Genomic DNA, 22764 nt, shown 5'->3' on the forward strand with positions numbered 1-22764 from the left:
CATGGGAACAACAGCCAGGCTGTTCGTTTCCCCACAACAACCGCTCTATCTTCCAAAGATTCAAGACTTCACCAGTCGTCAACAGAAAAAAGAGTGGAATACGGGAAAGGGGAGCACAGAAGAATAGAAGTAATGTTTGTTTTGAGAACTAAAATTTCTGAAATGGGAATGGCGTCTTTTCCCAAAAATGACACCGAAGAAACCGACACGACAAACACTTGTTTTGCTCGACCATCGTCGGGCAAAACGGCCGTCTCGGTCCCACTTGGAGGGTGCAAACCATGAACGCTGGATCGTGTGACCCTATCACGATAACTAATGGATGGAAAAGAGCAGAGCTATCATCAGCGAGAGATTGGGTTGTATCAGGGCAAGTCACACTTTTCCCCCGGTTCATGTACAAAAGTGATAGGAAGAGAGCGAGAGACAAAAAATGCACAGAGCTGAAGGTTACGTGACGCAAGCCATCGACAGTGAATACGCTTGTGGTGGGTGTCGCTGTCCCCCTGTGTCACATTGCGGAAGCGGCCTTTGCTGCAACACACACACACACACACACAATTCAGGATGATAGAACCGAGAAAGCCAAATACAGAAAAGACAGAGAATTGGCCGCAAATCTCTCCAGCCAGAGACCAACAGCGACGTCAACCCCCGTGACGAGCCACCAAGCAGTACTGGGCCTACTGGGCTACTACCACTTGGCGCCCGGTCAAAGTGTGACACCGCCAACTCGCTGAAGAAGAAGAAGAAATAATATTCAAGGGATGGAGCTAAGAAAGACTCAAAGACCGACACAAGAAGAAGAAAAAGCAAGAAAAGCAGGAAAATCAACGGTGCTGCTGCTGCTGCTGCTGCTGCATGCTTCATGCTGCATGGTGCGTGCAGCGGTTTCGTTCGCCAAACATCTCCCTGACCGGCCGAGAGAGAAAATCCTGTAAGAAATGAGCATCTTGGAGAAATGGACTCATGGACCATGGATCAATGCTGCAAAGCCCGTCATCTGCATACATCATTTACAAGCAACAAACTTGAGCCATCATTTGCCAGCCCGGTACCGGGAGGTTCCGCGAAGAATTTCTATCAGGCAAACCGACATCTCAGCTGGCGCAGAGATACGGCCGGAGGAGGATTCACAAGAGATGCCCCCTTCCAAAATAGCTGGCGACGGTCACGGTGTTTTCCTTGCTTCCATTGCAAAGTACTCTTACATGGGCAAACGAGATGCATGAATATGGCCGCCAAAGACGGCCGTCCAAGGCCGCCTCGATAGGCCCAGGAGGGGCGAAGGGGGCGCACACCTGGCTCCGAATTGGGATGGAGGAGCTGCCAAACAAGACCCTCTGTTGCTGTTGCGCCGTTGTACGGAGTAGCTCTGGGAATTTCTTGAGCCAGGTTCGGTGTGCAGCAGCAGCAGCAGTCCCCCCTTCCCCAAGCCTCGCACTCTTCCTCGTGGCAGATGAGGTGTCTTCCTGCACGTTTCTCGACCCCTCGCCCTTCGCTTGTGCTGCAGCTTGATCGTCCGCGACTTGGCGACCGTGATTTGGCTGCCCCTCTCTCGCCCTCCCCCTCCACAACGTTGCAGTTCCGGCCGCGGCCGCGCCTCTGCTTTTGGATAAAGATAGCGGGAAGAGCTTCGATACACGGCATGCGAGGGGGGGTTGGAGGGAAACAAGGAAGGGACAGAAATAGCAAACGGGCCGCTGAGGCACAGAATGATTGTGAGATGTGCGCGTGTATGCGTAGTAATGTGTCGGTGTGTGGTTCTCCTTCTCCGTCCCGCACCTGCTTTGCCGTTGTTGCTTCGCCCGTGGGCGGCCAGCTGGTGATGCATGCCCGTTGACGTGAATCCTGTACGAATAGCTAGGCATGTATGCCATGTCTCTGCCTTCTCTTGACGCGATGCACTCTCCTCCGCCTGCTTGCCGCGAAAGGCCCCCGCATCGGACGACGGTCGGTACCTCAAAGTTGACGGTGTTGGCGATGAATGGTTTAAGGAAGAGGCTGCAATACTACGTCGCCCGATATCCCCGTGCATTTGAATCAGGGGTAGATGTCCAGCTGCAGGAGTTTAAGTAACTAAGACTAACCCGGCGCGGCGTCGTCGTTTCCAATGGCCCTTTTAGCAATAGCAACCAGGAGAAAAGGATTCTGTCATGGATGCAAAGGCCATGCTCGAAGCCGACGGATCCTATTCCCCATCGTGATCCTAACGTCCGTAATGATGCGTTTCTCAGGGGTGATTTTCGATCCGTGTCAGAAGCTTCTTTTCCTTCTTGCCGTTGAATTTTGACATGCTGGTGGGACTGGAATCGTGAAGCACATAGTTGTCGCCGCAGCGCAGTCTTGTCCTGCCATCAGCTCACGGCGTGCAAGGTCAACGAGGTGCAAAGTCTCAAAACCCAGGCAGTACTCGTGTTTCCGCATGAGCTTATTGCCAAAGAAACCCTCCGTGTTTGAGACATGTCCTCGCCTCGTCGATGACCGTCTGGAAGCGCGCAGGCTTCGCGGGATTACTCTCGTCTCGCTCTGTGAAGAGAAAGACTGCGCCGCAATTCCAAGACAAGAGAAACAAGGTGCCCTCGCTGAAACTCTGAGAGAGCAGTTCGTATCGAGAGTCGACTGAGATGTTGTTGGCAGCGTAGCACAGCGTCAAGACTGATATCATATGCAGCAACAAAAGCCTCGCCCAACAAGGTGAGGCCGTCATGCCGGCGATCAGGCTGTCGTGATGCAGATCCTCTCTTCACCCTTCACCTGTTACCGGGCATTTCTTGTGCGTGCCTGCTTCTGGGACGGGAGGCAGCAAGCAGAACGCACATGGCTCGACGGTTTCGCTGACAACGGAAATTTTTTGCAGCCATCTTCGGGGCGCTGCATCTGTACTTTGGGGGAAGCTGCCAGTCATAGCCAGAACCAGTTTTTTTTTCCCTCTCCCATCCATATGCGGGCAGCCGTTTGCAACAGGGACACAGGAGGTAAGCGATTGGCCCGGCTTCCAGGGACACAAGGTCATCTGACAGCCCATACTAGGGGGCCGGCCACGTCCGGAGCAGATTGATTGAGGTTGTCAGCGATGGAGAGCAGCCACCAGGGCCAGGCACTGAGGGAGGCGAAGGAGGCGCAGGAGAACGAGACGAGACGAGACGAGACGAGCCGGGCTGCCTCCACAATTAACACATTGGCGATGGAGAATATCAGATCCGTTGGTTTGGGCCCTTTCGAGTTTGTCCAAGTGCCATTTCTCGACGTACTGTGCCAACAAAGTTGCCGTTCCGCGGTTTGGCTGCAACGAGATTCTGCATTGGGAAGACAATCGGCCTCCTCCGCCTCAACCTCAGCATCATCGACCGGTCCATTGAGCCCCACGGAGTAGCACAACTGACGAGCTTTGATCTTCATGTCTCGCTCGCACTGAGGCGAAGAAAGACGCGGTCGCACAGGATTGGGGAGTTGATGCCTAGCGGGCCAGAACGGACAGAATTAACTGCAGCAGCTCTGCAGCGAGACTCGACGTGCTGTCACTCTCGTGATCCTGTGCGACATTAGCAACTGATATTACAGGACGCCTTGGAGGGGGAGAACTTACGAGGCCCTACACCAGGAGACCGCATCTATTAGACGCCGCGATGGGGTTGCAGGTGGCAGCGTCAGCGAGAACAAAATGCGAACGATAAAGGAAATCGGTCAGGTTCGGAAGCAACTTTACGAATTACCGCGAACTTAAGTTCATCAGCTCTCGTCCCGAAGGCAACCTCGTTCTAGGATTCTAGATGGTCTTCTTCGTAGAGCTGAGCTCTGAGGGATGCGAGGATGTGATCGGAGATTGTCCTGACAGGTCGAAGACGTTGTCGCACAATGCCGGCCTCGCACGAGGCGGCTGCGGACTTCATTTGAGATGGCGGTCCATGGCCCATGGTCCGTCTCTCAATGCCGCTCCGTTGCAGCTTCTCCCATAGCACAGGAACCACCTTGAAGATATGACAACTGACAGATGACAGCTTCATCAAACGCAGCAGGCTGATGCAAGCTCCCCTCGGCAACACCAAGGATGCGTGTCGGTCCCCACTTCCGCGGTGCTTCCGGCCGCTTACTTGCATGGCCCCCTTGCGAGTGTGGAAAAAAAAGGGCTCTGATAGCCATGTTTGCAACGGCGAGAAACGATGAGACCAATCCTACTTGGGGCAAGCCGTTCGCCATGTGCAACGTCAAGTTGTAAAGTCAAACCCCACGGCCTTTGCTAGGGCAATCTCTCTCCCTTCCCTCGTTCCCCACACCCGGACTTCCCTGGTCGACGACGAGATGCGAAGGGGTGGCTTACAGGCAGGTTGCCGCGGTGCATCTCGACAGGTCAACGAGATATTGTTGTTGTTCATGAAACACGAGCCTTACGCGGGCGGCAGTGGCGATAGTGGTGTCAATTGTTTTTGTATTTCTTGGGGTCTACATCTGTGGCTGACCGGACTGCTGCAAGCTGCGGTCTGGTCAACGGCGGCTGGGTATAGTTTTGAAAGAGCATTGTCGGAGACGAGAAGAAAATGAGATGCGCGTCTTGCAGTTGCTGTTGCTGCTGCTGCTGTTACTATCTTCGTCTGTCCGAGTCTCGATCCCTACCTCGATTCCGATTATCCCAGTCTCTGCGGTCTCTGCGACCCGGATCCCTATCGTCACGTCGCCGTTCGTATTGATCGTGCCGTCGGCCGGAACCGCGATCATCGGATCGGTATCGATCTCCATCTCCTCTTCTGTCCCTATCCATGGCCCTTGAGCGTCCGGGGCTTCGACTGCGTCTCCGCACCTGTTCCGATCTGGGTCGATCTCGTTCCCGTTGATCTCTGTCTTGCTCAGGCTGCTGCTGCTGCTTATCTGATTCGGGACGACGGTCTTTAGCGCGCTGGTGGTGGCGACCCTTCATCTCCTCGTCTCCGTACACCAGATCGTAATCATCTCCATTTCGCTCGTATTCGTCACGGTATTGCCGCCTCTTTTCGAGTTCGTCGACACCTCCGAATCCACCCCTGGATGCGTGTTTTCTGCGCTTCTGGTTTGTATCGTCTCTCCAGACCTGTTGCAGCTTGCTCACACTCTGCGAGAAGTCCACGTGGATACGCCGGTCGTCAATCAGGACATCCTGCATCTTGGCATAGGCAGCCTCGCAAGACGCCTTGTCGGCATATTCGATAAAGGCATACTGAAGACTGTCGCCCGTCTTGGCATCACGAATGACCTCGCAACTCAGAATCTTGCCGAATCGGCCAAAGATGAGTTCCAGATCGGCATCCGTCGTGACGGGGTTGAGCTTGCAGACGAAGAGGACGTTTTCAGGGGGAGCGACCTCGGCAAACGGCAGGTCACCCATCATTTCCAGAGTGAGAGCCTGGGCCCGTGCCTCGCGGTCCCTCCGCCGCTTCTCGATCGCCTCCTCGTCCAGATCGTCGTCTTCGTGTAGCGCAGCCTCGTCCGCGATCCGAACGGTATCGAGTTGTGACTTGGTCGGAGGAGGCGAGGCGCTGGGCTCTCGCAGCTCGGGGGGATCGGGGTACGGGTCATCGAGAACGATGGTGTGCTTGATTCGAATGTCGATGAGGGGGTGTCCCTTGTCGTCTACAATGGCCTCGTTGATCTTCTCCAACACGTCGAAGCCCTCCACGACCTTGCCAAAGACAGCGGCCTTGCCGTCCAAGTAGTCCGTCTCATCGCCCAAGGTGATGATGAACTGCGAAGCAGCCACGCGGGTATCCGGATCCGAATCCAGAGGCGCCGTGGCCATGCTGACGGTGCCTCGCTCGAGATGCTTCAGCTTCGGGTGGAAGAAGGCCGGGAACATCTTCTTGGAGCTGTCGCCGGACAGCAGGCCCCAAATGGAGGTGCCTCCATCGGATTGTTTCGACAAGGGTCCGAGAGGGTCGCCGGTCTGGAAGGAGAAGTTCTTCTGGACAGAGTGGACTGGTGAAAAGTTGTAATATTTGACTTTGCAAAGCTTCAGGAAGCTACAGGTCTTTGGTTAGCTGAGCAAGAGCGTTGTAGCGTTGACGGTGAACCGCGACTTACTTTTCGCACAGCTTTGGCGCGTAATCGACCAGCAGGTCAATCACGATATCGCCAGAGCTAGTTTCCAGAAGCACTGACATGGTGGCAGCAGGAGCCTTCTCTCGATCGCGTCGTCTCTGTTGCCGTTGTCTGTCTAGCTGTCGCTAGGTTTGGCCTGATCGGAGCTTGCCAGAGTGGATTTTGCCGTTGGCGCAGCGGATTGACCAAACGCAGCAGATCAGCCAATTCGAATCGTCTCGCTTCGCCAAGAGAACACGAAGTATCCCAAATGCAAAGTTTTCCACTAGGCTCAGGCGGGCGGGCGTTCGGTGGTGGGGATTGCAGCTTTGTGCGTGAGGTGCGTGTTGGCTTTTTTTCCAGCTTGAAAAATGATGTTTGCAGTCAAAGTGATGTAGGTGCGGTGCGGGCCAGTCCGTGAGGCAACGCCAACGGCAGCAGCTCTCTCGTCACATAGTGCGTGCGTCCAACTTGATCTGCAATTTGCACGGTAAAGAAGATCGGCGAATTAGAGGAGGGCAGGGACAATGTCACAATGTTCAGAATGTTGTGCGGATTGCGAGCCCCGGTTTTCCTCAGTTTGGGAGCTTTTGGAGCTTGGCCGATTGGGCGTATGAATAGACTTTGTGGGAAGTTTTGATGTTTTTGGATTCGTCCATTTTCTTATTTTTTGGCAGCGCAGCAGAGCAATGGTGATCATTTCCACATCATGGAGCCCCAAAGGTAGGTGAGTTATACTAGATATGCATCTCCAACTCCGCATGCATCATGGTGATCTCCCGGGTCCCGTCATGCTCAGACCACTTCAACACCACCTCGAACCACTAAGCTATGCATTCATCAGGAGTCTAACCAGGTCGATTCAGACATGATATCAACTGTCAAAGACGAAGTAGTAAAAGGTATGGTAAAAGTTGGTAATTGGTGTCGTTTCAGTCATTACAAACTCTATGGACCAGATGGCTGTTTGTGTGTGATATTCCTGCAACCACCGATAAAAGAAAAAAGGAAACCAGAAGTGAAAAAAGGCAGATTGGCTGTGGTGCATTCCAACAAGCCTTCGCCAGTAAAACACCAAATATCCGACAGGCGAGATGAGAAGAGCATCTTCGCCTGTATGCAAACCCAGCTTTTCCCTCTCTGTGATGGGCAAAACGACCCATGTCGTGCCATAATCCATGCCATGCCTGTCCTCGGCAAAATGTTGAAATTCCCACACAAATCCCCTCTCAACGCCATTCGACGAGATGGTTAATCTCCTTGTCAAATCCAACGCCTCATGAAAAAGAAGAATCCGGTGCATAATTAGGTAGGTTGAAAAAGAGGTAGGACCAAAAGGCTCAAATATGCTGCGCTTTTTGTGTCGATCCGCAAAAAGATGAGAGCGTGAGATTCCTCTGATTAGGAATCTCATGGCGCGCTCTTGCGTCGTCTCTCAGAACGGAGTTCCTTTTCCGTGTCCATAAGACGGCACTGCACCCACATGCGAAACGAGCTGTCGCTCCGCACCTGCTCGCAGTTGAGGAGCTCCATCAGGGCCCGCTTCATGCCCTCGTTGACGTCAAAGAGGCGCTGCTCTTCCTCGGCGACCGCCCAGATGGTGGTCTCGTCCGCGATGGGTGCGAGTGAGCTGCTGCGGCGGGTCTTGGGGCTCGATAGCGACGAGCGACGGCTTCGGCTGTGGTGCCTCTTACCGCCGCCGCCGTTGGGGTACTGGCCAAAGGGCGAGCAGGTGCTGCGCGTCGGGGACACGGACGGTGATGAGGAGAGCGAGGTGTTGGAGGTCGTCATGGGGCGGATCGTGTCCAGGTGCTGGCGGAGCTCCTCATGTTGAGATTGGAGAACGAGATATTGCTGGAGGGCAAAGTTGGAAGTTTGCTCCTGCGAGGATAGAGGGGTTGCGGCGGCCATTTTTGATGTTGGTGGATATGGTAATGATAGTGTGCAAGTAATGTGTCTTTGGGCTATTGACGAGCCCATCGGAAATATGTCTGTTTGAGGGTGTGGATGAGACGAGTATATGGGCTTTTTAAAGAACCCAGGCGAAGAGGATGTTCGGAAGTGATATCGGAAGGTGCTTGCTTGTGTGTGGGTGTGTGCGTGCCTTGATGAGTGATGCTCTTGATGTGACGGAGGTGGATAAGTCGATCCGATGTCGTCAATGTGATGTGGTCGTGTGAACACCGCAATGGTTCTCAACAAGACTTATATAGAGTGTTGAACCTGTTGGTTTGTTTATGATTCTTCTTTTCGCCTTCGATAAGGAACAGAAAAAAGGCGTTGGTTCGGGTTGGCGTTATGGCTGGGAGACGGGAAGAGTAGTTGACTCGTGGTTTCGGGCCAAATCGTTCGAGTGTGAGTGAGCAGGTGTCGAGTACTAATACCAAATGAGGTACTTTGAGCCTTCTGCTACTCCTGGAGCTACTGCCCTGTCGATGGCGTCGATCAATGGTGGATCCGGCGTCCTTTGTCTCCTTTCAATCGAACCCCCGTTGGCGTGCAAGAAGAGGAGAAGACGGGCGGGCGTGCGTTGGAGCTTGCGGGGGTCGCTGGTAAACGGTCTCGAAAAGCCCCTCTCAGCTGTCGGTAATAAATGTGAAAAAGAGGAGTAGATGCAGCAGGACAAGAGGGCGTGGCCGTTGTCGGGCAGATGTATGGTCAGAGATTGAGGGCCTCTTCTGGGGAAACGTAGAGGGCAAGGGGGGAAGGAAGATCAAGTAATATGTATGTAAGGTGTGGCAAGGTGTGCTTGTTTTGTTTCTCTTGCGATAGGCGTGTGAGTGGACGGTGTGGTTTATTATGTGCCTCTCTCCTCCTTTTGCAGTTTGCGGTGTGCACGTCCGATGCAGACTCGATGCAGACAGATGCAGGATAACGCAGCCAGCTAGGTAGCTTCCCCGGTAGTCGAAGCTGATGATGGCCCTTTTGGTCTTCTTGGTTGTATTTTTATTAATAGGCACTTGTGGATGACCCGGAAGTGATAAGCGGAGTCGTGGGCGATGCGTAAAGAGGAGAACTCTGGAGACTCTCAGTAAGAATCGCGTTGTCGCCGGTCTCCGATCTCGTCTCTCAGTGTGTGGCCGTGTAATAAGGTATTCCAGGGTATGGCAAGACTCAGGTACAGCAATCAAAGCTTGGACTCCCTCGTGGAAATGGCACGTCCAATGGCGCCAAATAAAACTGCAAGCCACAGGGCGTTTAACCACCGGCCGGGATGTGGTTGACAATGTTCAGGTCCCAGTTCAGATTGTGTGTACAAGTCCCACTGCTAATATACAACGTACGGAGTACCCGCGTTGCAGAGAAAAACAGGGTAATAATGGGGGTGGGTAATGAACTCGGTAGTCAAAACCAAGATTCAGGAGTAAAAGAATAATTGAAAAAAATAAGACAGAATATGTGCGCGCGAGCTTGGTTGCCAAGTGCGTAGGGGAATGGAATGGCGCCGGCCGACAACCGAGAGGTGGTCTGGAAGTTTTTTTGAGAACCCACGATGCCTTGGGTAGACCGGTTCAGGTTTGACGCCGCAAAGTCAAAGCCCAACCAACTAAAAACTTTGCTAGCTTGAAAGTGGTTGGCGATGTTTTTCGTCGTCCGTGACAGAGGGGGACCCGGAAACTTTTTTGTTTCCTCCTCTCCTGTTGTTGGAGTTGGTAGTTATGCTTTTTGGGGAAGGGGAGGTGTAGGTAACCCCTGGACAGACAACTTTTGGGTTGAGTGTGAGTGTGTCTCGGTGATGTGTGCGTCTGTCTCTGCCTCTGATTTGTGCGTGATGATACGGATAATGATACTGATAATGAGGGGAGCCCGACTACCTAATAATGGCGGCCGATAGCGTAAGACGGGATGGGACGGGGGTATGGATGTCTGGGAAATGGGTGTGGAGGGAGATACTCTCCACGGCCCCTGGTCCAATTAATAGACCCGGTCCAGCCCGGATGTGATGCTGAACAGAGTGGGAACAACAGCGTAATACGAAGAGGCACCGCTGGGAGCGAAAAGAGACTGACAAGTTGCGTGCTGGCTGCGTCAAAAGTCGTAGACGCTGGCACCGGTCGGTCAGTCAATCAGTCCCAGGCTGGGAGGGGGGAGGGTGGAGGCCGGTTCGCTGTCGGTGGTGCAATAAACCTGTTCAATGTTGCGCTATCCCGACAAGAATAAGAACGGCCACGGCGTGCGTCTGGTTCATGCAGCTCAGGGGCGAGAAACGCCGCGACTAGTTGGTCCACGTTGTGGCTAGGCCTTGTTCTGTTTTCCGTAGCGCAGCCCGCCGGAGACGATAGCGCTATCTTTGGGTTGTTCTTTTTGCTGGTTGCTGGCGCCCTGGTACGAGTTTCCTACCCAAAGGGGCGACGTGATGATGATACGCAGGGTCGTGTCGGCGTGGCGCTGCTAGTGCCGACTTGGGAAGATTGTGATACCGACGATGCGGTCGGGAGAGGCGATAACAGACTTTGCTGATTAGGTGTGAGAACCCCTGGAAGCGAAATCGACCTCAGCTGGCCGCTCGTGTGTTCGCTAGCAATTTGGTTGCCGTCTCGATGATGCGATGCGAGAAAGTCTCTGACAAACGGTAACCGGGTTCCTTTCAGCTCTTGCCCGCGGCTGTTGGAGACTAGAAGGTTCACGAAGCTGAGCTGATGATTGTGTTGTTTATGCTGTTGCTGATGCTGCGCAGGCCGGTGGCTATGCGTTCTCGTGTCTGCGGAGACGGCCTCTTGTTCTCGTGATTGTCGCTGTTGATGCAGGAATTGTGGTCCGTGTTCAAGTTTTTGCTGGTTTTCCGAGGGTCGTTCGGGGGTGATCCAAGTTATATCACAGTGATACATAGCAATGCAGGGAAGACTGGCGATAATCAACAATGTCTCGTCGAGGTCTGGTGTAGATGACTTGTCTGTGAACTTTGTCTCGAGAGGGGGCTTGACGCTGATGAGGCTGGTGGCATTATGTAGGTAACTCTGAATCTCATCCCTAACAAAACGATTCTGAGCACAAGTGACGTACGTGCCTTAGAGAAGCCCATGTGGCTCAACACCGCTTGGGGTCTCACATAGGTACGAATTCCAATCCCACGTTTTCCAGCCTGGTTTTGCCCGGATGAGGTAGGTCTTCGTCGGGCAATTTCTTTTTCTGTTGTTTCTTTGGTGGTCCCAGGTTATTTGCCCATGGCTCATGGGCCCGCTAGCACTCGCTTTGAATGGAAGCTCCCCGGCCGGCACACGTTTCCGAACGGACAGAGTGTGGCCAATGCTGGAAGGTGTTAGGTCTTCCCGCAAGCGCAAGGGTAGGATCCGGTTTCTTGCTCTCATTTCAGATGAAAGCTCACATTTCGTGTCGCGGGACTCGGGAGATCCCTTGAGCGGAACGGCTTCGTTCAGCCATATGGTTGGTCTATGATCTCAAATACAGCCCAGGGTCGAGACTGGCGGGAAATATGACAGCCCCCAAGAAAAACGGCTGAACGGTGAGCGTCTGAAAGGTGTACACACCGCGCGGCTCGGGGGCGATAAGATACTTCGGTTCTGAACTTCTTACAGGTCGGAGAAAAACCAACCTCGTGTGTGGGTGCTGGGTGCATGGGATGGGTACCATGGGGTTGTGGTCGTTCAACACCAAGGTCGAAAGTGGGTATGCAACCGGACATACGTCCGGAGAGAACTTCACCTTCTCAGTTCGGTTTACTGGCGCCTGTATACGTAGCTCGACCAAGTCTTGGGGGATGCTTCATCGTCAAATGATCGGTTGGTGCCAGGTAGCTCTGACAGTCCAGGCTCTGCGATCGACGGACAGCGTACGCAACCTAACCGCAACCACAAGACCAAGAGCCTGGAGGCACGGGGTTCGTACCTTGCAGAGAAGGCGGCTTTCGGGTCCCAACAGAAGGAATAGCGGCTGGCGGTCGATCCAAGCATGTTTTGACAAGTCGCGGACCACACCCTCCTGAGTCCTAGCATACAATCAACTGACCGATCTTTTCTCGTAGGGCCAGCGCCGGCCCTTTCGAGCCGAGACATTTTGATGCTCATCCTCGGCGGATGCGATGACTTCATAGCCTCGTTTCAACCGCTTCACGGTGCCCTGCTCGTCTCCGCATTTCTTCGTTCCCGCTTCTCTGTATTGACCTCCAGGAGGCCATGCTCACTCCTCGTTCTCCGAATACCTTGCAAGTGAGAAATCGTCAAGGGCCAGACCAGAGTCTCGGTGTACTGGCAATACGCTTGTGCTCTGGAAAATGCCAGTCCGCCCAATCATGAAGCGCCCCAAGGCTTTCGGCATTTTGGCCGATGTGCAGGGGTCAGCTCCTTCGTGCGAGCCACACGACCAACCCCCAACGTCACTGTGACTGAGCTTGCTTGCGTGGTGTTTGCCATCCTTCATTTTTCTGATCGTACTTTCAGCCACCTATCTGGGAATCGACAAGATGACGTCCAGCTGGTCCATCAAAAGGTCGTTTCGTTGTTCACGAACCAGCCGGAGCGTCATGTCCGTTCCCGGTTGACAGCGAAACGCCTGAGCCTTACGTAAAGGCCATTCCCATGTACTCAACAAAGCTTTCCACGTCCAATTGAGTTTCTGGGGTGCAGACCGAAGGTGGCCATCGAGCAAGGTGACCCCTCATCTCAGAACGCATCTGGTGCCTTCGAACTCTCTCCGCGTCCTGAGACTGCCGAAGCATCAGACCATTCCTTCTTGGACCCAAAATGCGGGGAAGCTGGCACTGGTGTGTGCATGAGGTTGACAGGCAATAACATGATAATCGACTGGTCCCCGGAATTCCCAATGAATCTTGTTCATGGTGGCATGATGATTGTAAACCTTGGGGTGCATCTTCATAGTTGTGACTTCGGTCGTAGCCGTGGCCTGACTACAGTTCCGAATCTTCATCGTTTGTCCGGAGGACGAGTGCTATTCGCCAGGTATTCGAGGCGCCTGATCCAAGGTTAACTCACCACTTCCCTCTTCGCAGTAGGTATCTGCAGATCCTGGGTTTTCGGGAGGCTTGCTGTTAGTGAGACGACGAATCGCCTGCTCCGGGGCTCGGCTTGGACCCTGATTTTGTTTGTGACCTGCGTTGTAGGTACGCAAGTCATTGCAGACCCTTGTTGGTCCTCCCTACAGGTTGCGTGGTGGAATGCAACCCCAAAGTATCAGCGAGCTACCTTTGTCCGTGAACTCTCCTGATTGTCTACGAGCATTTGCTGCATCTTACACTACGGCCTGCTTGTTATGATGCTGCTCACTAAGCAACGTATTCAGTGGTGACATGCCAAGGCAAACTCGCCCTCTAAAGAGAAACCCGACATGGCGCTCTAAACTTCATGTTATACCAGACTGCGCGCGTGCCTTTTCGTGTTTGACAAAGTCCGTATACAAATATACGGGCTTCCGTTTGATGCGTGATTCTTTGGTCATGATCAATGGCCAAGCTAATAGAAATACGCTGTATTCAGGGTCAAGGTATCACGCATCGCCTGACATGTCGCCTCACCACAGCGCCCTGGTGGTTGGCGGTGCTGAGAGTCGGCAAATCCGAATGGGTACGCTGCCGTTATAGAACGGTCCTTTTTGCTGTTCCCTCGGTGGTATAGGAAACTCGACGTAGCTCAAGCCCATCTCGCGCTGACGGCACCGGCTACAAAAGGCCTCGAACGTGACCTCGTTCCGCTGCGTCGCGGATATCAAAACCTGCACGGCAGGGAATAGGGCGAATAGTTCCTCGACGGTTGCGATGAGGGCCGGGATGATGCTCTGGTCATAGGTGATATCTGCTCCGATCACAACGTCAACGCTCTCGCCGTTGTTCCACTTCTGGTCTTCTGTTCCCACGAGAGCATGTCCCCATCGCAATTCCATTGGTCTGATGAGCGTACTTTCTTGTAGTTCGTTGAGGAAGAAGCTCTCTGGTAGGTTATTGATCACATCATCAGACCCATCGGAAGCGACAACGTGCGTGGCGCCGAGATGTTTGACGCAGAGGATCGCCAGGTATCCAGTACCTGCACCGAGTTCGAGAACTCGCTTTCCCTTGACGAGATTTGGGTCTTCGCAGAGGAACTGCCCTAGATGCAGCGCAGCTTCCCAAGTTCGGAGACCCGTGGTGCCAGAGGCAGAGATCAGCGAGCGGGCCTCAAGCAGTGTGATGTCAGGGGAAGGCGAATGCTGTGGCCGGGGGCTTTGCTCAAGACTACTCAGGTGATACGTGACGTAAGATTTCTGCTGGGCAGAGGACACCTCAGATGGGACTGGAGTCGCGAGAGATTCGGACAAGGCCGTCATGAGATCCTCGGAAACTTCCTGGTCATAGTTAGAATATGCCGGTAGCTGGCAGCAGAACGTCATGCCACGGCGCCGTTTACAGGAAGTCAAGACTTACATGTTGGTCCCAGTCTTCAATGCTGGACTCTATTCTGGCGACTAGTTCCTTTAGAACCCGGAGACGATATCTTGCAGGAGGGCTATAACGTGGTGCTTCATCCGAGAAGAGTTTCTTGTAGATGGTATCTTGGGCGGAAGCTTCACGAATGATCTCCGCAGTAGGATAATCAAGTGTTGGCTCGAGTTGAAGATACTGGTAGCAGAAGCGGTCCACGGACTCTGATGTGAATTGGGTTCCGGCCATGATGGGGGTTGGTGCTGCTAAACTCTGATAAATATCGTATGTTGCCTGATTCGGTGTAGTGTAGAGCCTCAGTTTGGATGATGGTCCAAATTGTCTTTTACGGGAAGAGATGATCGTCTGGCCGAGATATGAGATTTTGCAGCGAGTGACTAGTTTCCGAGTTCAAAGGGTCCTGCGGATTTCATCAGCAAGATCCCAGAGACATGGGATCTTGAAAAGACGGCGATAGTCAGACCTTGAAGTCAGAAATGCTCTCGATCTCTGGTTTGCAGTGCACAAAATACACAAGGGTTGGATGCTGACTCAGAGGAACGTCGACCACGGTGCAAACACCGTGCCCGGGAAACCAGACATCACATGACCAATTTCGAAAAACATACTGGCCCGTGCATCTACTGACTCCACGTGACTTTCCATTTTTCGACCCAGGCAGGTGCGGCGGATCCTGAGGCACTTTCTAGGGCTTGCCCACCCATTAAGCGACACCAATCCCCGCCCAGGAAAATTCACGTCTGTAGCCCCGTCACAAACCTCTCGAATTTGACGATATCACACCTTTCGACTCTTCTGTCTCAGCGCCAACCCATCTCGACAGACAGATCAGCCCCCCGACCGACAAGATGGCGGACGTCGACACCCCCGTCACCCTGCGAACTCGCAAGTTCATCCGTAACCCCCTGCTTGGCCGTAAGCAGATGGTCGTGTGAGTTTGCCCCTCCAGGTTTATCATCATTTTTTCCCCGAGAGAGAATCGCGCGCGCACGAAGAAAGATATATCGAACGGGAAGAGGAGAGGAGGAACATCAACAATCGACACTGCGACACATCGACAACGACTGGATCGAGACTCGAATTGGGAAACGGACGGACGCGCGCGCGATGGATGGACTCGATGGGACTTTGTCAATGGGCGTATCGAGAGACTGAGGAACTGCATGCTGACGGTTTTCTCAAAGTGATATCCTCCACCCCGGCCGCGCCAACATCTCCAAGGATGAGCTCCGCGAGAAGCTCGGCTCCTTGTACAAGGCCACCAAGGACCAGATCAACGTCTTCGGTCTCCGCACCCAGTTCGGTGGCGGCAAGACCACTGGTTTCGCCCTCGTCTACGACTCCCCCGAGGCCATGAAGAAGTTCGAGCCCCACTACAGACTGGTCCGCGTTGGCTTCGCCAGCAAGATCGAGAAGGCCAGCAGACAGCAGCGTACGTCGAGCCTCCAGTCAGCACTTTGCCACCGCAGCATTATCGTATCGCTGGGTATCGGGACAAGACTCTGTTCATCTGTCCCAAACCTTTGTTGTGATATAGGCCGCGGTGGCGAATCTGATAACAACCTCCCACATCAAGCACTGATAACTAACACTACTCGCGCTCCACAGGCAAGCAGCGCAAGAACCGCCAGAAGACCCTGCGCGGAACGGCGAAGGTCAAGGGTGCCAAGAAGAAGAAGGAATAAGCGGTTCGCCCTTGTTGCCTGGGGTCAGGCCAACAAAACGAGGGGAATTCCCCGGATCATCCGCAAGAGACCGTGGGGCGGCGTTGGTGGAACAATCAAAAAAGAACAATTCAAAATGTCGTCTTGGGCCAATGTGGTTGTTTCTTCTTCCGCTTGGGGGGGATCTCCTTTCATTTTTTCCGAAATGGGGAGTTTGTTCCAACTCTGGCTGTGTGCATCTTATTCGATGAAACAAATGCGGCTTTAGCATCATCCCCATGCGTCGGTCCGGCTGGGTTTATGTCGGCCACGCAAAAACAACTAGAGTCTACGCGGCGTGATACGGGGGAATGGGTTCATGATTCTCTCAAATATGAAATGCATCAAAAACACGTATCCCGATGGTCCCCCCTACTTTCAGTCCATGACGTTACCACTTGCGGGGTGATGGTCTTTGTTCGCCTGAGTGTCACCGCGACTTCCGTCGCCTTCGCCAGTAGCCATACTTCATCAACGTTGGGCTTGATCAATCTGAAGGTGCGTAGCAGTTATCACGACCTTCATCCGACGTGGGTTTGCTCTATCTAGACACTTGTTTTCTTAGTCCACGATATTGCCATTTGCGGGGTGGCTTTATTTCCCCGTCTAATCTGCCATGAAGCCCCTCCCTTCTCCCAGCAGCAGCTCTTTGGCGGCTAAGGTCCTTCATCGGAGATATTCAGTTGCCTGGTAGCCTCGCCCACGTCCTCTTAATCGATGCCGGTACAGTGGAGGAGGAAGTGGAGAAAACTCTCAGACGACTGTCACCACGAACATCACGACTGGGCCACGAAAACCAGACAGGCCCATGCCCAGTATTCTGTTATACATATATTTACCTTTGACTACTATCACGAAATACCTCAATCAATAATAGAGATTTTGGGTGGCGTTGTATTCTATTCAAGATATTTCTTACCTACGGAACTTCCCGTTCGCATTCCTCAACATCTTGCTTACTGTTGACTTGGAACAATTCTCGAATCCTTCAATCATTCTCCCATCCAACAGTTTCTCGGAACTCAAGCGCAAAGGTCGATATTCCCAGATCAACGGCATCCACACCCCTTACGCTTCCCATCATCGCAGTCCACCTGTGAATCCGCAGTGAGACGGTTTCCCCGCCTCGACTTCCCAACAGTCAAGTTCACCCTACTCAGGCAGAAGTGTCTAGTTATACCCATTCGTCATTCCTATAGCTAGCCGTGATAGACGTAGAAAATTGAAGCTACATAAGACACAGAGACTTCTTGTACTTATCCTGGGGTCTAAAGTACTCCTCATCTGACCGTTCAATATTAGCGGAACAACGGGATTTCTCAAAAGATTCCTAATTGACTACTGCAAGTCACGATCTATATCGTAAGGAAGAGACAAAGTATTCGGAATTCTCGTTGTAATGACCACTTTACCAATCCTATAAGACTCAATCTCTTCCGTCCTTAACCGTGTGTAGCCCATCGACGCCATTCTCCTATCCCACCATAAAGTCTATCCATTGCATCTCTCACCCATTAGCCACAGACCTCCCATTTCCAGAAACACCAAATCTCACCCAGGAGGCCATCACAAAGCAAATAGGAAAAAAAGTCACTCATTCTCCATGTTCAACACTTTGGAATTATTTCTCTATCAATCGTGTAATGGTGGTATTGATGCAAATCCCATCCCCAAAAGGCCCAATCTCAAAGAACGCCAATGTACCGCTATCTACATCTTTCACATGACACCGATGGAAACGCCGTACCATGCCAATGCCTTGATCCATACCACACACACACACACACACACACACACCAAGACCATACACACAACGCGCACCCTCAAATCTCCCTCAACTTCTTCGTAGGCCTAGCAAGCGAATCATCAGGCAACCCACTCCTCTTGGTGCCAGGCAAACTACTCGTCCGGATATCGTTATCATCCTGACTGACCCTCCGATGCGGGTACTCATTCTTCAACCCCTCAAAACAGTGCGCATTCAACCGATCACCCGTCGAAAAGAACGGGTGCTGCAGCGCCTTGGCCGCCGTCAACCTCTCCACGGGGTCGTACTCCAACAGGCTCGCGAGCAACTTATACCCCTCAGCCCCTAGACTCGCCAGCGGCGCGCCGCCCCCGTTTCCACCTTGCGGCGCCGACGTCGCGCTGCTCGAAGCCCCCTGCGAAATGGTGCTGTAATACCACTTCTCCAAATTCGAGCCGCTCGGCGCGGGCGGGTGGTGACCGTACCCGTGTCCGCGGTGGTGCCCGTGGTGACCGTGGTGATGCGGCGTCATGGGCGGCTGCAGCGTCGCCAGCTGCGGGTACTCGGGCATGGCAGACAGCAGCGGCCAGCGCTCCTTGGACGGCAGGCCCATGATGTCGACAATCTTCTGCATCTGGTTCCGCTGGAAGGGCACCGTCTTCTTGCTGTCCATCTTGGCCTCCTCGCCCTTGAAGATGGGCCGCAGCGAGAGCAGCTCCGCAAAGATGCAGCCGACGGCCCACATGTCGATGGCGGGGGTGTAGTGACGACTCCCGAGTATGAGCTCCGGCGCGCGGTACCAGATCGTCACGACAACCTTATCGCCGCTGAAGAGGGAGTGCAGGGGCTTGTCGAAGCGGCGGGCCAGACCTAGATCGCCAATCTTGACTTCCCCGGCTGAGGTGACCATGATGTTGGCGGGCTTGAGATCACGGTGCAGGACCCAGTTGGCGTGTAGATACTGGCAACCATTGAGCAGCTGGAACATGATGCTCTTGACCGTCTGCGGCGGAATGGGATGGCGAGGGTTTTGTGTGTGGTGGTGAATGATTTGCAACAGATCGTGCTCGGCATACTCAAAGACCATAAAGATGCACTTGTCTTCCAGTATGATTTCGATGAGCTTGATGACATTGGCATGCTTCAGCTCACTGCACAAAGACATCTCGCGGATGGCGGACTGAGAAATGCCCGTGTACGAAATCTGTTCACCCTCCTTGTCGGGCTTGAACTTCTTAATGGCAAACTCGCCAGTTTGGCCCTGGCGGCCAAGGGCCTTGTAGACGCGGCCATAGGTTCCGGAGCTAATGAATCCGACGACCTTATATCGCTCGATAACCCGGACCTTGGGCTGATAATTGATGTGGCCGAGGCCGCGGTCCGCTGGGTCTGTGAGAAATGTGTCAGCGCGGTTGAAAGTGAATGAGAAATAGAAGCAGAGATAAAAATCGGGAGAGGATGTCAAATACAAGAGCTATGACTGTGCAGGCCGCCGTAGCCTATTCCCCTCCACATGTTTAAGAAAAAATATGTGACTGTGAGAGAGGTCCCTTTTTGTAGAAAAAGGAAATGAGGCAGGCGATGCGAGCGACGAGAGGATTTAGGGAGTAAACACAATATGCACTCGCTCTACAGACAACACATGTCTCTTTGGTCCCGAATACACCAGGAGGGATGGAATATCAGGTGAGGCTTTCGGGAAGCAGCAACACACGTGGTGACAGTGGCCACGGAAGAACGCCTCCAAAAGCAGGCAAAGCTCACCGCCGATCCAAGAGCAGCAGGTTCAAGCTTCGGGGTCTGGGTCTGGGGCTGACTGCGGCAGGCAATAGGCAGTGTGGGCTGGAGTTCGCGGGGTGGCTCTAAGCTTTAAAGAGCAAATAGGCAGAGAAGCGGCGCCGGCGGAAGAATGCAGCCTGCCACCCGTCGAAACACACACTGGACACACACACAGCACGCACGGCACAGCTCGCGAAGTTGCGCCGGAACCCTTTTCCTCTCGGCTGAGTGCTCAATGATCGTGTGAGATGCAAGGTAGCGGTGGGGAAAGGGAAAAATGAGGAGACGGCAGATGCAGGACCCCCGAAAGTTATGTATAGGTTGTATTTCTCACGGCGGGATACCCGGTAGGATGGGATAGGATGGGTGGAGGTCGAGGAGGATTAGGATTGGATTGGACTGGATTGGATTTGGAGACGCAGTGAGGATATGTGCTGGGATATGTCTCTGAATGGGTGTGTATGAAAATTCTCGGGAAATGGGGCGAAGGCGAAAATGCGGAAGAGCAATAACAGGCGAGCTGCCGCTGAATGATGGCCCCGATTCCCGAGAGCTTCGTTTCCCCAAAGATCCAAAGGGTCTTGCGGAGGAGTGAGCGCGAAACTAACTACTGCGCAATGCCTAGGACCGCGGATGTGGAAGTGAATGTGTGGTGTATGGCGTATGGCGTGTGGTGAGTGAGAGTGAGAGTGAGTGGAGGAGTGAGTGAGAGAGAGTGTGTGTGCAGTGCAGGAAGAGACGTGCAGGATTGCGAGTGGGAGGGGTGCATTCGACCAGATACGATTCGATACACAAGACGGATGGAACACCCGGGGTGGTGGTCGACGATCGACAAGAGGAGAAAATGTGGATAAGATTATACATTAAAAGAAACGGGGTTTGCAAATAGGGTACGAGCAGGCGACGGCGGCGTCCGCGGCGACAACCGCCACGGATGGATGGTGGAAGCGAAGCAGCGGGATGAACAAGAAACATACAATATTCTCTGCGTGCTCTGCGTATGTGCGCACTCTCTGCATCTCTTCTCTCACTTTGGAGTCTGAAGTGTCAAGTGTGCTTGCTGCCTTTGGCTTCACTCCTCATCCAATTTTTTGTCTTTTGCCGCTGCTATGCTCGCTCACTTGTTGCACCTGATGTTTGTCGCTTGACTCTCGGGTTGCCTTCCGGAACGACACATTGACATTCAACTCGAGTCAGGCAAGCCGCAAAAAAGGGCAAAAATTGGGAAGCCAAGGGGGCAAAAAAAGTGAACGGCAGTTACGGACGAGAGCGTTTGCAGAAGTGTATGATGAACGTAACCGACAAGCAAACATCAAAACTCACCTTCAAACGCTGCCTGGACGCTTCTCTTGAGCGTGCCTGTCCGCACCGAGCCAGGGCCCGATGCGACAGATGGCGGGTTTGTCAGACTCATCATCCGCCGGGGTGGTGGTGGTTCGCTGCTGACTTTAATATCCGTATTGGAGTTGCAAATTCGAGGTTCCAAAGTATCCGGTTACGTATCCTCCCCTTAAAGTAACCCCAGTCAATTCGTGGAGTCCTCTTTTTTTTTCTCTCTCTCTTCAAAGGGTGCCTTGCGGTTTCGTGCCTTGCTTGGCTCAAGTCGGAACCCTCAATTCGACAACCGTGAAGTGAGTCTCGCCTCTCTCATCCAAGTTACTTCACAGTTACAATAGTCTCTGGCCCCGCCTGTGAGACTGAACCGCAACTGTCCTATCCCAGGAACCAGGACTTTGCTTTCGTTTGTCCCAAGGAAATCTCCGCCGAAACGTGGCGAAAATGGGGCACGCACACTTGTCAGTGGATATCGTTCCGGCGAAAGTCTGAATCTGGGCTAGGAAAGGAAAACCGTAGCTCCGGCTTTGGGTCTCCAAATAAGTCAAGGTTGTGTCGGCGGCGGCGCGAGCAGGGTCAGGTCAGTGATCGAGCAGCAAAAAGATGTCGAGTCCACAGTCCGTCAAAAAAGTCAGCTCAGCTCCAGCCCAGGGACAGGCGTCCGCGCCAGACCAGCCAGAGAGAGACTCGTGCGCGGCGCAAGAGTGGATGAATGGCGCAAGATCCCGATTCCGCAAAGGTGTCAAAGGTGTGCTCGCGTATGCGTCTGCGCGTAAATGTGGTGGGTGTGTGTGTGTGCTATGGTTATCTCAGAGTAGCGACGGTCCTGTGCCGCAGGAGACGGGTGTAGTGCCCCGAAACTAACGGCCCCGCGCTGAACACGACAAAAAGGAATATGTCAAACCCCAAATCGAGTCGTGGGCGAGCTTATCCTGAACGACGTTGTCTGGGGGTGGCCGATGAAGGCGCGAACCTGCGTGTGCGCGCGGGGGTCAACGACTCTTTTGGTTTGGAAGTCCTGCTCCCCCTCTCAGATTCGGAGATCGGGCTTGCGTAGAGATGCGCCCACACGGCGGACTTTCTCGCCGCTGAGCTGAGCAAGTGGGCTGGCTGGGATCTTCTTAGATGCTCCGCGGATCCTTTCGCGAGTTGCCGAAGTGAAAAGACCAATGCGATATGCGCGACAGGGTCAATGTCAGGCTATTAGTCCGCGTTGAATGGCGATGCGCGCCCGCCCTGGTGGCCAGGCAAGTGAGAGTAGGTACGCGATGCGATGATCGGCGTCGCGCGTCGGGCACGAGTCGCAAAGTCTCTGGATTCTGTAGTGTTTACTGTGTGCGATCACAAGCAATGACGATTTGAAGTGCGGAGAAAACCCCCCTGGGCCGAAAGTGCCGCAAGGTTGAGGAAGAGGTAAAACTGGAGATAGATCACGGAGAAGGGGCCCAAGAATGTGCGAGCTGGCGGATGAAGGATGATTGATTGAGTGCAAGCGGGTGAGAGGTTGAAGTTCCAGGAGGGAGCAAAGAGTGAGTTGAAGTGACGTTTCACCGGCAAGCAACAGACGAGGCGGCGTGGCTTCCCATCGACTTGGGCGTACTCCGTAGAGGTAGGCGCATCGCTCTCTCTCTAGTAGCGGGAAGCCGCTGCCTGGTTGCACAGTGTTGAGATTGTGTCATCTTGCACGGTGTTGGCCTCACGGTTCATTGATGGAAGCTTAAGCACAGAAAGACTACCTATAACAACTTGTCCAAAACACT

General features: G+C 53.5%; 5 protein-coding genes across 5 annotated transcripts; 1 reads left to right on the forward strand and 4 right to left on the reverse strand.

Moving 5' to 3' along the window:
• Positions 1 to 1185: 1185 nt before the first annotated feature.
• HER10_EVM0001755 (RNA recognition domain-containing protein) lies at positions 1186 to 6730 on the reverse strand. The gene is made up of 2 exons (XM_035471490.1): positions 6052 to 6730; positions 1186 to 5990 (listed from the first exon to the last, which is right to left on the reverse strand). Exons 1-2 carry the CDS (start codon positions 6129 to 6131, stop codon positions 4583 to 4585), a joined length of 1488 nt encoding a protein of 495 aa, XP_035338014.1. The 5' UTR covers positions 6132 to 6730; the 3' UTR covers positions 1186 to 4582.
• A 103-nt stretch (positions 6731 to 6833) lies between these two features.
• On the reverse strand, positions 6834 to 10977 carry HER10_EVM0000779 (uncharacterized protein). The gene has a single exon (XM_035470547.1). The coding sequence runs from the start codon at positions 8026 to 8028 to the stop codon at positions 7459 to 7461; it is 570 nt and encodes a 189-aa protein (XP_035337930.1). The 5' UTR covers positions 8029 to 10977; the 3' UTR covers positions 6834 to 7458.
• Positions 10978 to 13533: 2556 nt separating this feature from the next.
• Positions 13534 to 14668, reverse strand: HER10_EVM0000839 (uncharacterized protein; the record flags this gene model as incomplete). The annotated part of the gene is made up of 2 exons (XM_035470606.1): positions 13534 to 14343; positions 14423 to 14668. The coding sequence occupies 2 exons, from the start codon at positions 14666 to 14668 to the stop codon at positions 13534 to 13536; spliced, it is 1056 nt and encodes a 351-aa protein (XP_035337937.1).
• Positions 14669 to 15158: 490 nt separating this feature from the next.
• Positions 15159 to 16489, forward strand: HER10_EVM0012758 (ribosomal protein S24e). The gene is made up of 3 exons (XM_035482144.1): positions 15159 to 15371; positions 15625 to 15872; positions 16049 to 16489. The coding sequence occupies exons 1-3, from the start codon at positions 15289 to 15291 to the stop codon at positions 16123 to 16125; spliced, it is 408 nt and encodes a 135-aa protein (XP_035339037.1). The 5' UTR covers positions 15159 to 15288; the 3' UTR covers positions 16126 to 16489.
• A 1280-nt stretch (positions 16490 to 17769) lies between these two features.
• Positions 17770 to 22520, reverse strand: HER10_EVM0000714 (uncharacterized protein). Its single transcript, XM_035470483.1, has 2 exons — positions 20993 to 22520; positions 17770 to 19279 (listed from the first exon to the last, which is right to left on the reverse strand). Exons 1-2 carry the CDS (start codon positions 21084 to 21086, stop codon positions 17967 to 17969), a joined length of 1407 nt encoding a protein of 468 aa, XP_035337923.1. The 5' UTR covers positions 21087 to 22520; the 3' UTR covers positions 17770 to 17966.
• Positions 22521 to 22764: the final 244 nt, after the last annotated feature.

Source organism: Colletotrichum scovillei (assembly GCF_011075155.1).
Source record: "Colletotrichum scovillei strain TJNH1 chromosome Unknown Contig00001, whole genome shotgun sequence".
Classification (NCBI taxonomy): domain Eukaryota; kingdom Fungi; phylum Ascomycota; class Sordariomycetes; order Glomerellales; family Glomerellaceae; genus Colletotrichum; species Colletotrichum scovillei.

What these genes read in the sequence shown, in the direction of transcription:
- HER10_EVM0000714 (XM_035470483.1), bottom strand. Translation starts at nt 21,086, where the DNA reads ATGATGAGTCTGACAAACCCGCCATCTGTCGCATCGGGCCCTGGCTCG. An exon ending in CGTCCAGGCAGCGTTTGAAG is followed by an intron (nt 19,280 to 20,992) that starts GTGAGTTTTGAT and finishes CATTTCTCACAG; the next exon opens with ACCCAGCGGACCGCGGCCTC.
- HER10_EVM0001755 (XM_035471490.1), bottom strand. Translation starts at nt 6,131, where the DNA reads ATGTCAGTGCTTCTGGAAACTAGCTCTGGCGATATCGTGATTGACCTG. An exon ending in GCGCCAAAGCTGTGCGAAAA is followed by an intron (nt 5,991 to 6,051) that starts GTAAGTCGCGGT and finishes AAAGACCTGTAG; the next exon opens with CTTCCTGAAGCTTTGCAAAG.
- HER10_EVM0000779 (XM_035470547.1), bottom strand. Translation starts at nt 8,028, where the DNA reads ATGGGCTCGTCAATAGCCCAAAGACACATTACTTGCACACTATCATTA.
- HER10_EVM0012758 (XM_035482144.1), top strand. Translation starts at nt 15,289, where the DNA reads ATGGCGGACGTCGACACCCCCGTCACCCTGCGAACTCGCAAGTTCATC. An exon ending in GGCCGTAAGCAGATGGTCGT is followed by an intron (nt 15,372 to 15,624) that starts GTGAGTTTGCCC and finishes GTTTTCTCAAAG; the next exon opens with TGATATCCTCCACCCCGGCC. An exon ending in GAAGGCCAGCAGACAGCAGC is followed by an intron (nt 15,873 to 16,048) that starts GTACGTCGAGCC and finishes CGCGCTCCACAG; the next exon opens with GCAAGCAGCGCAAGAACCGC.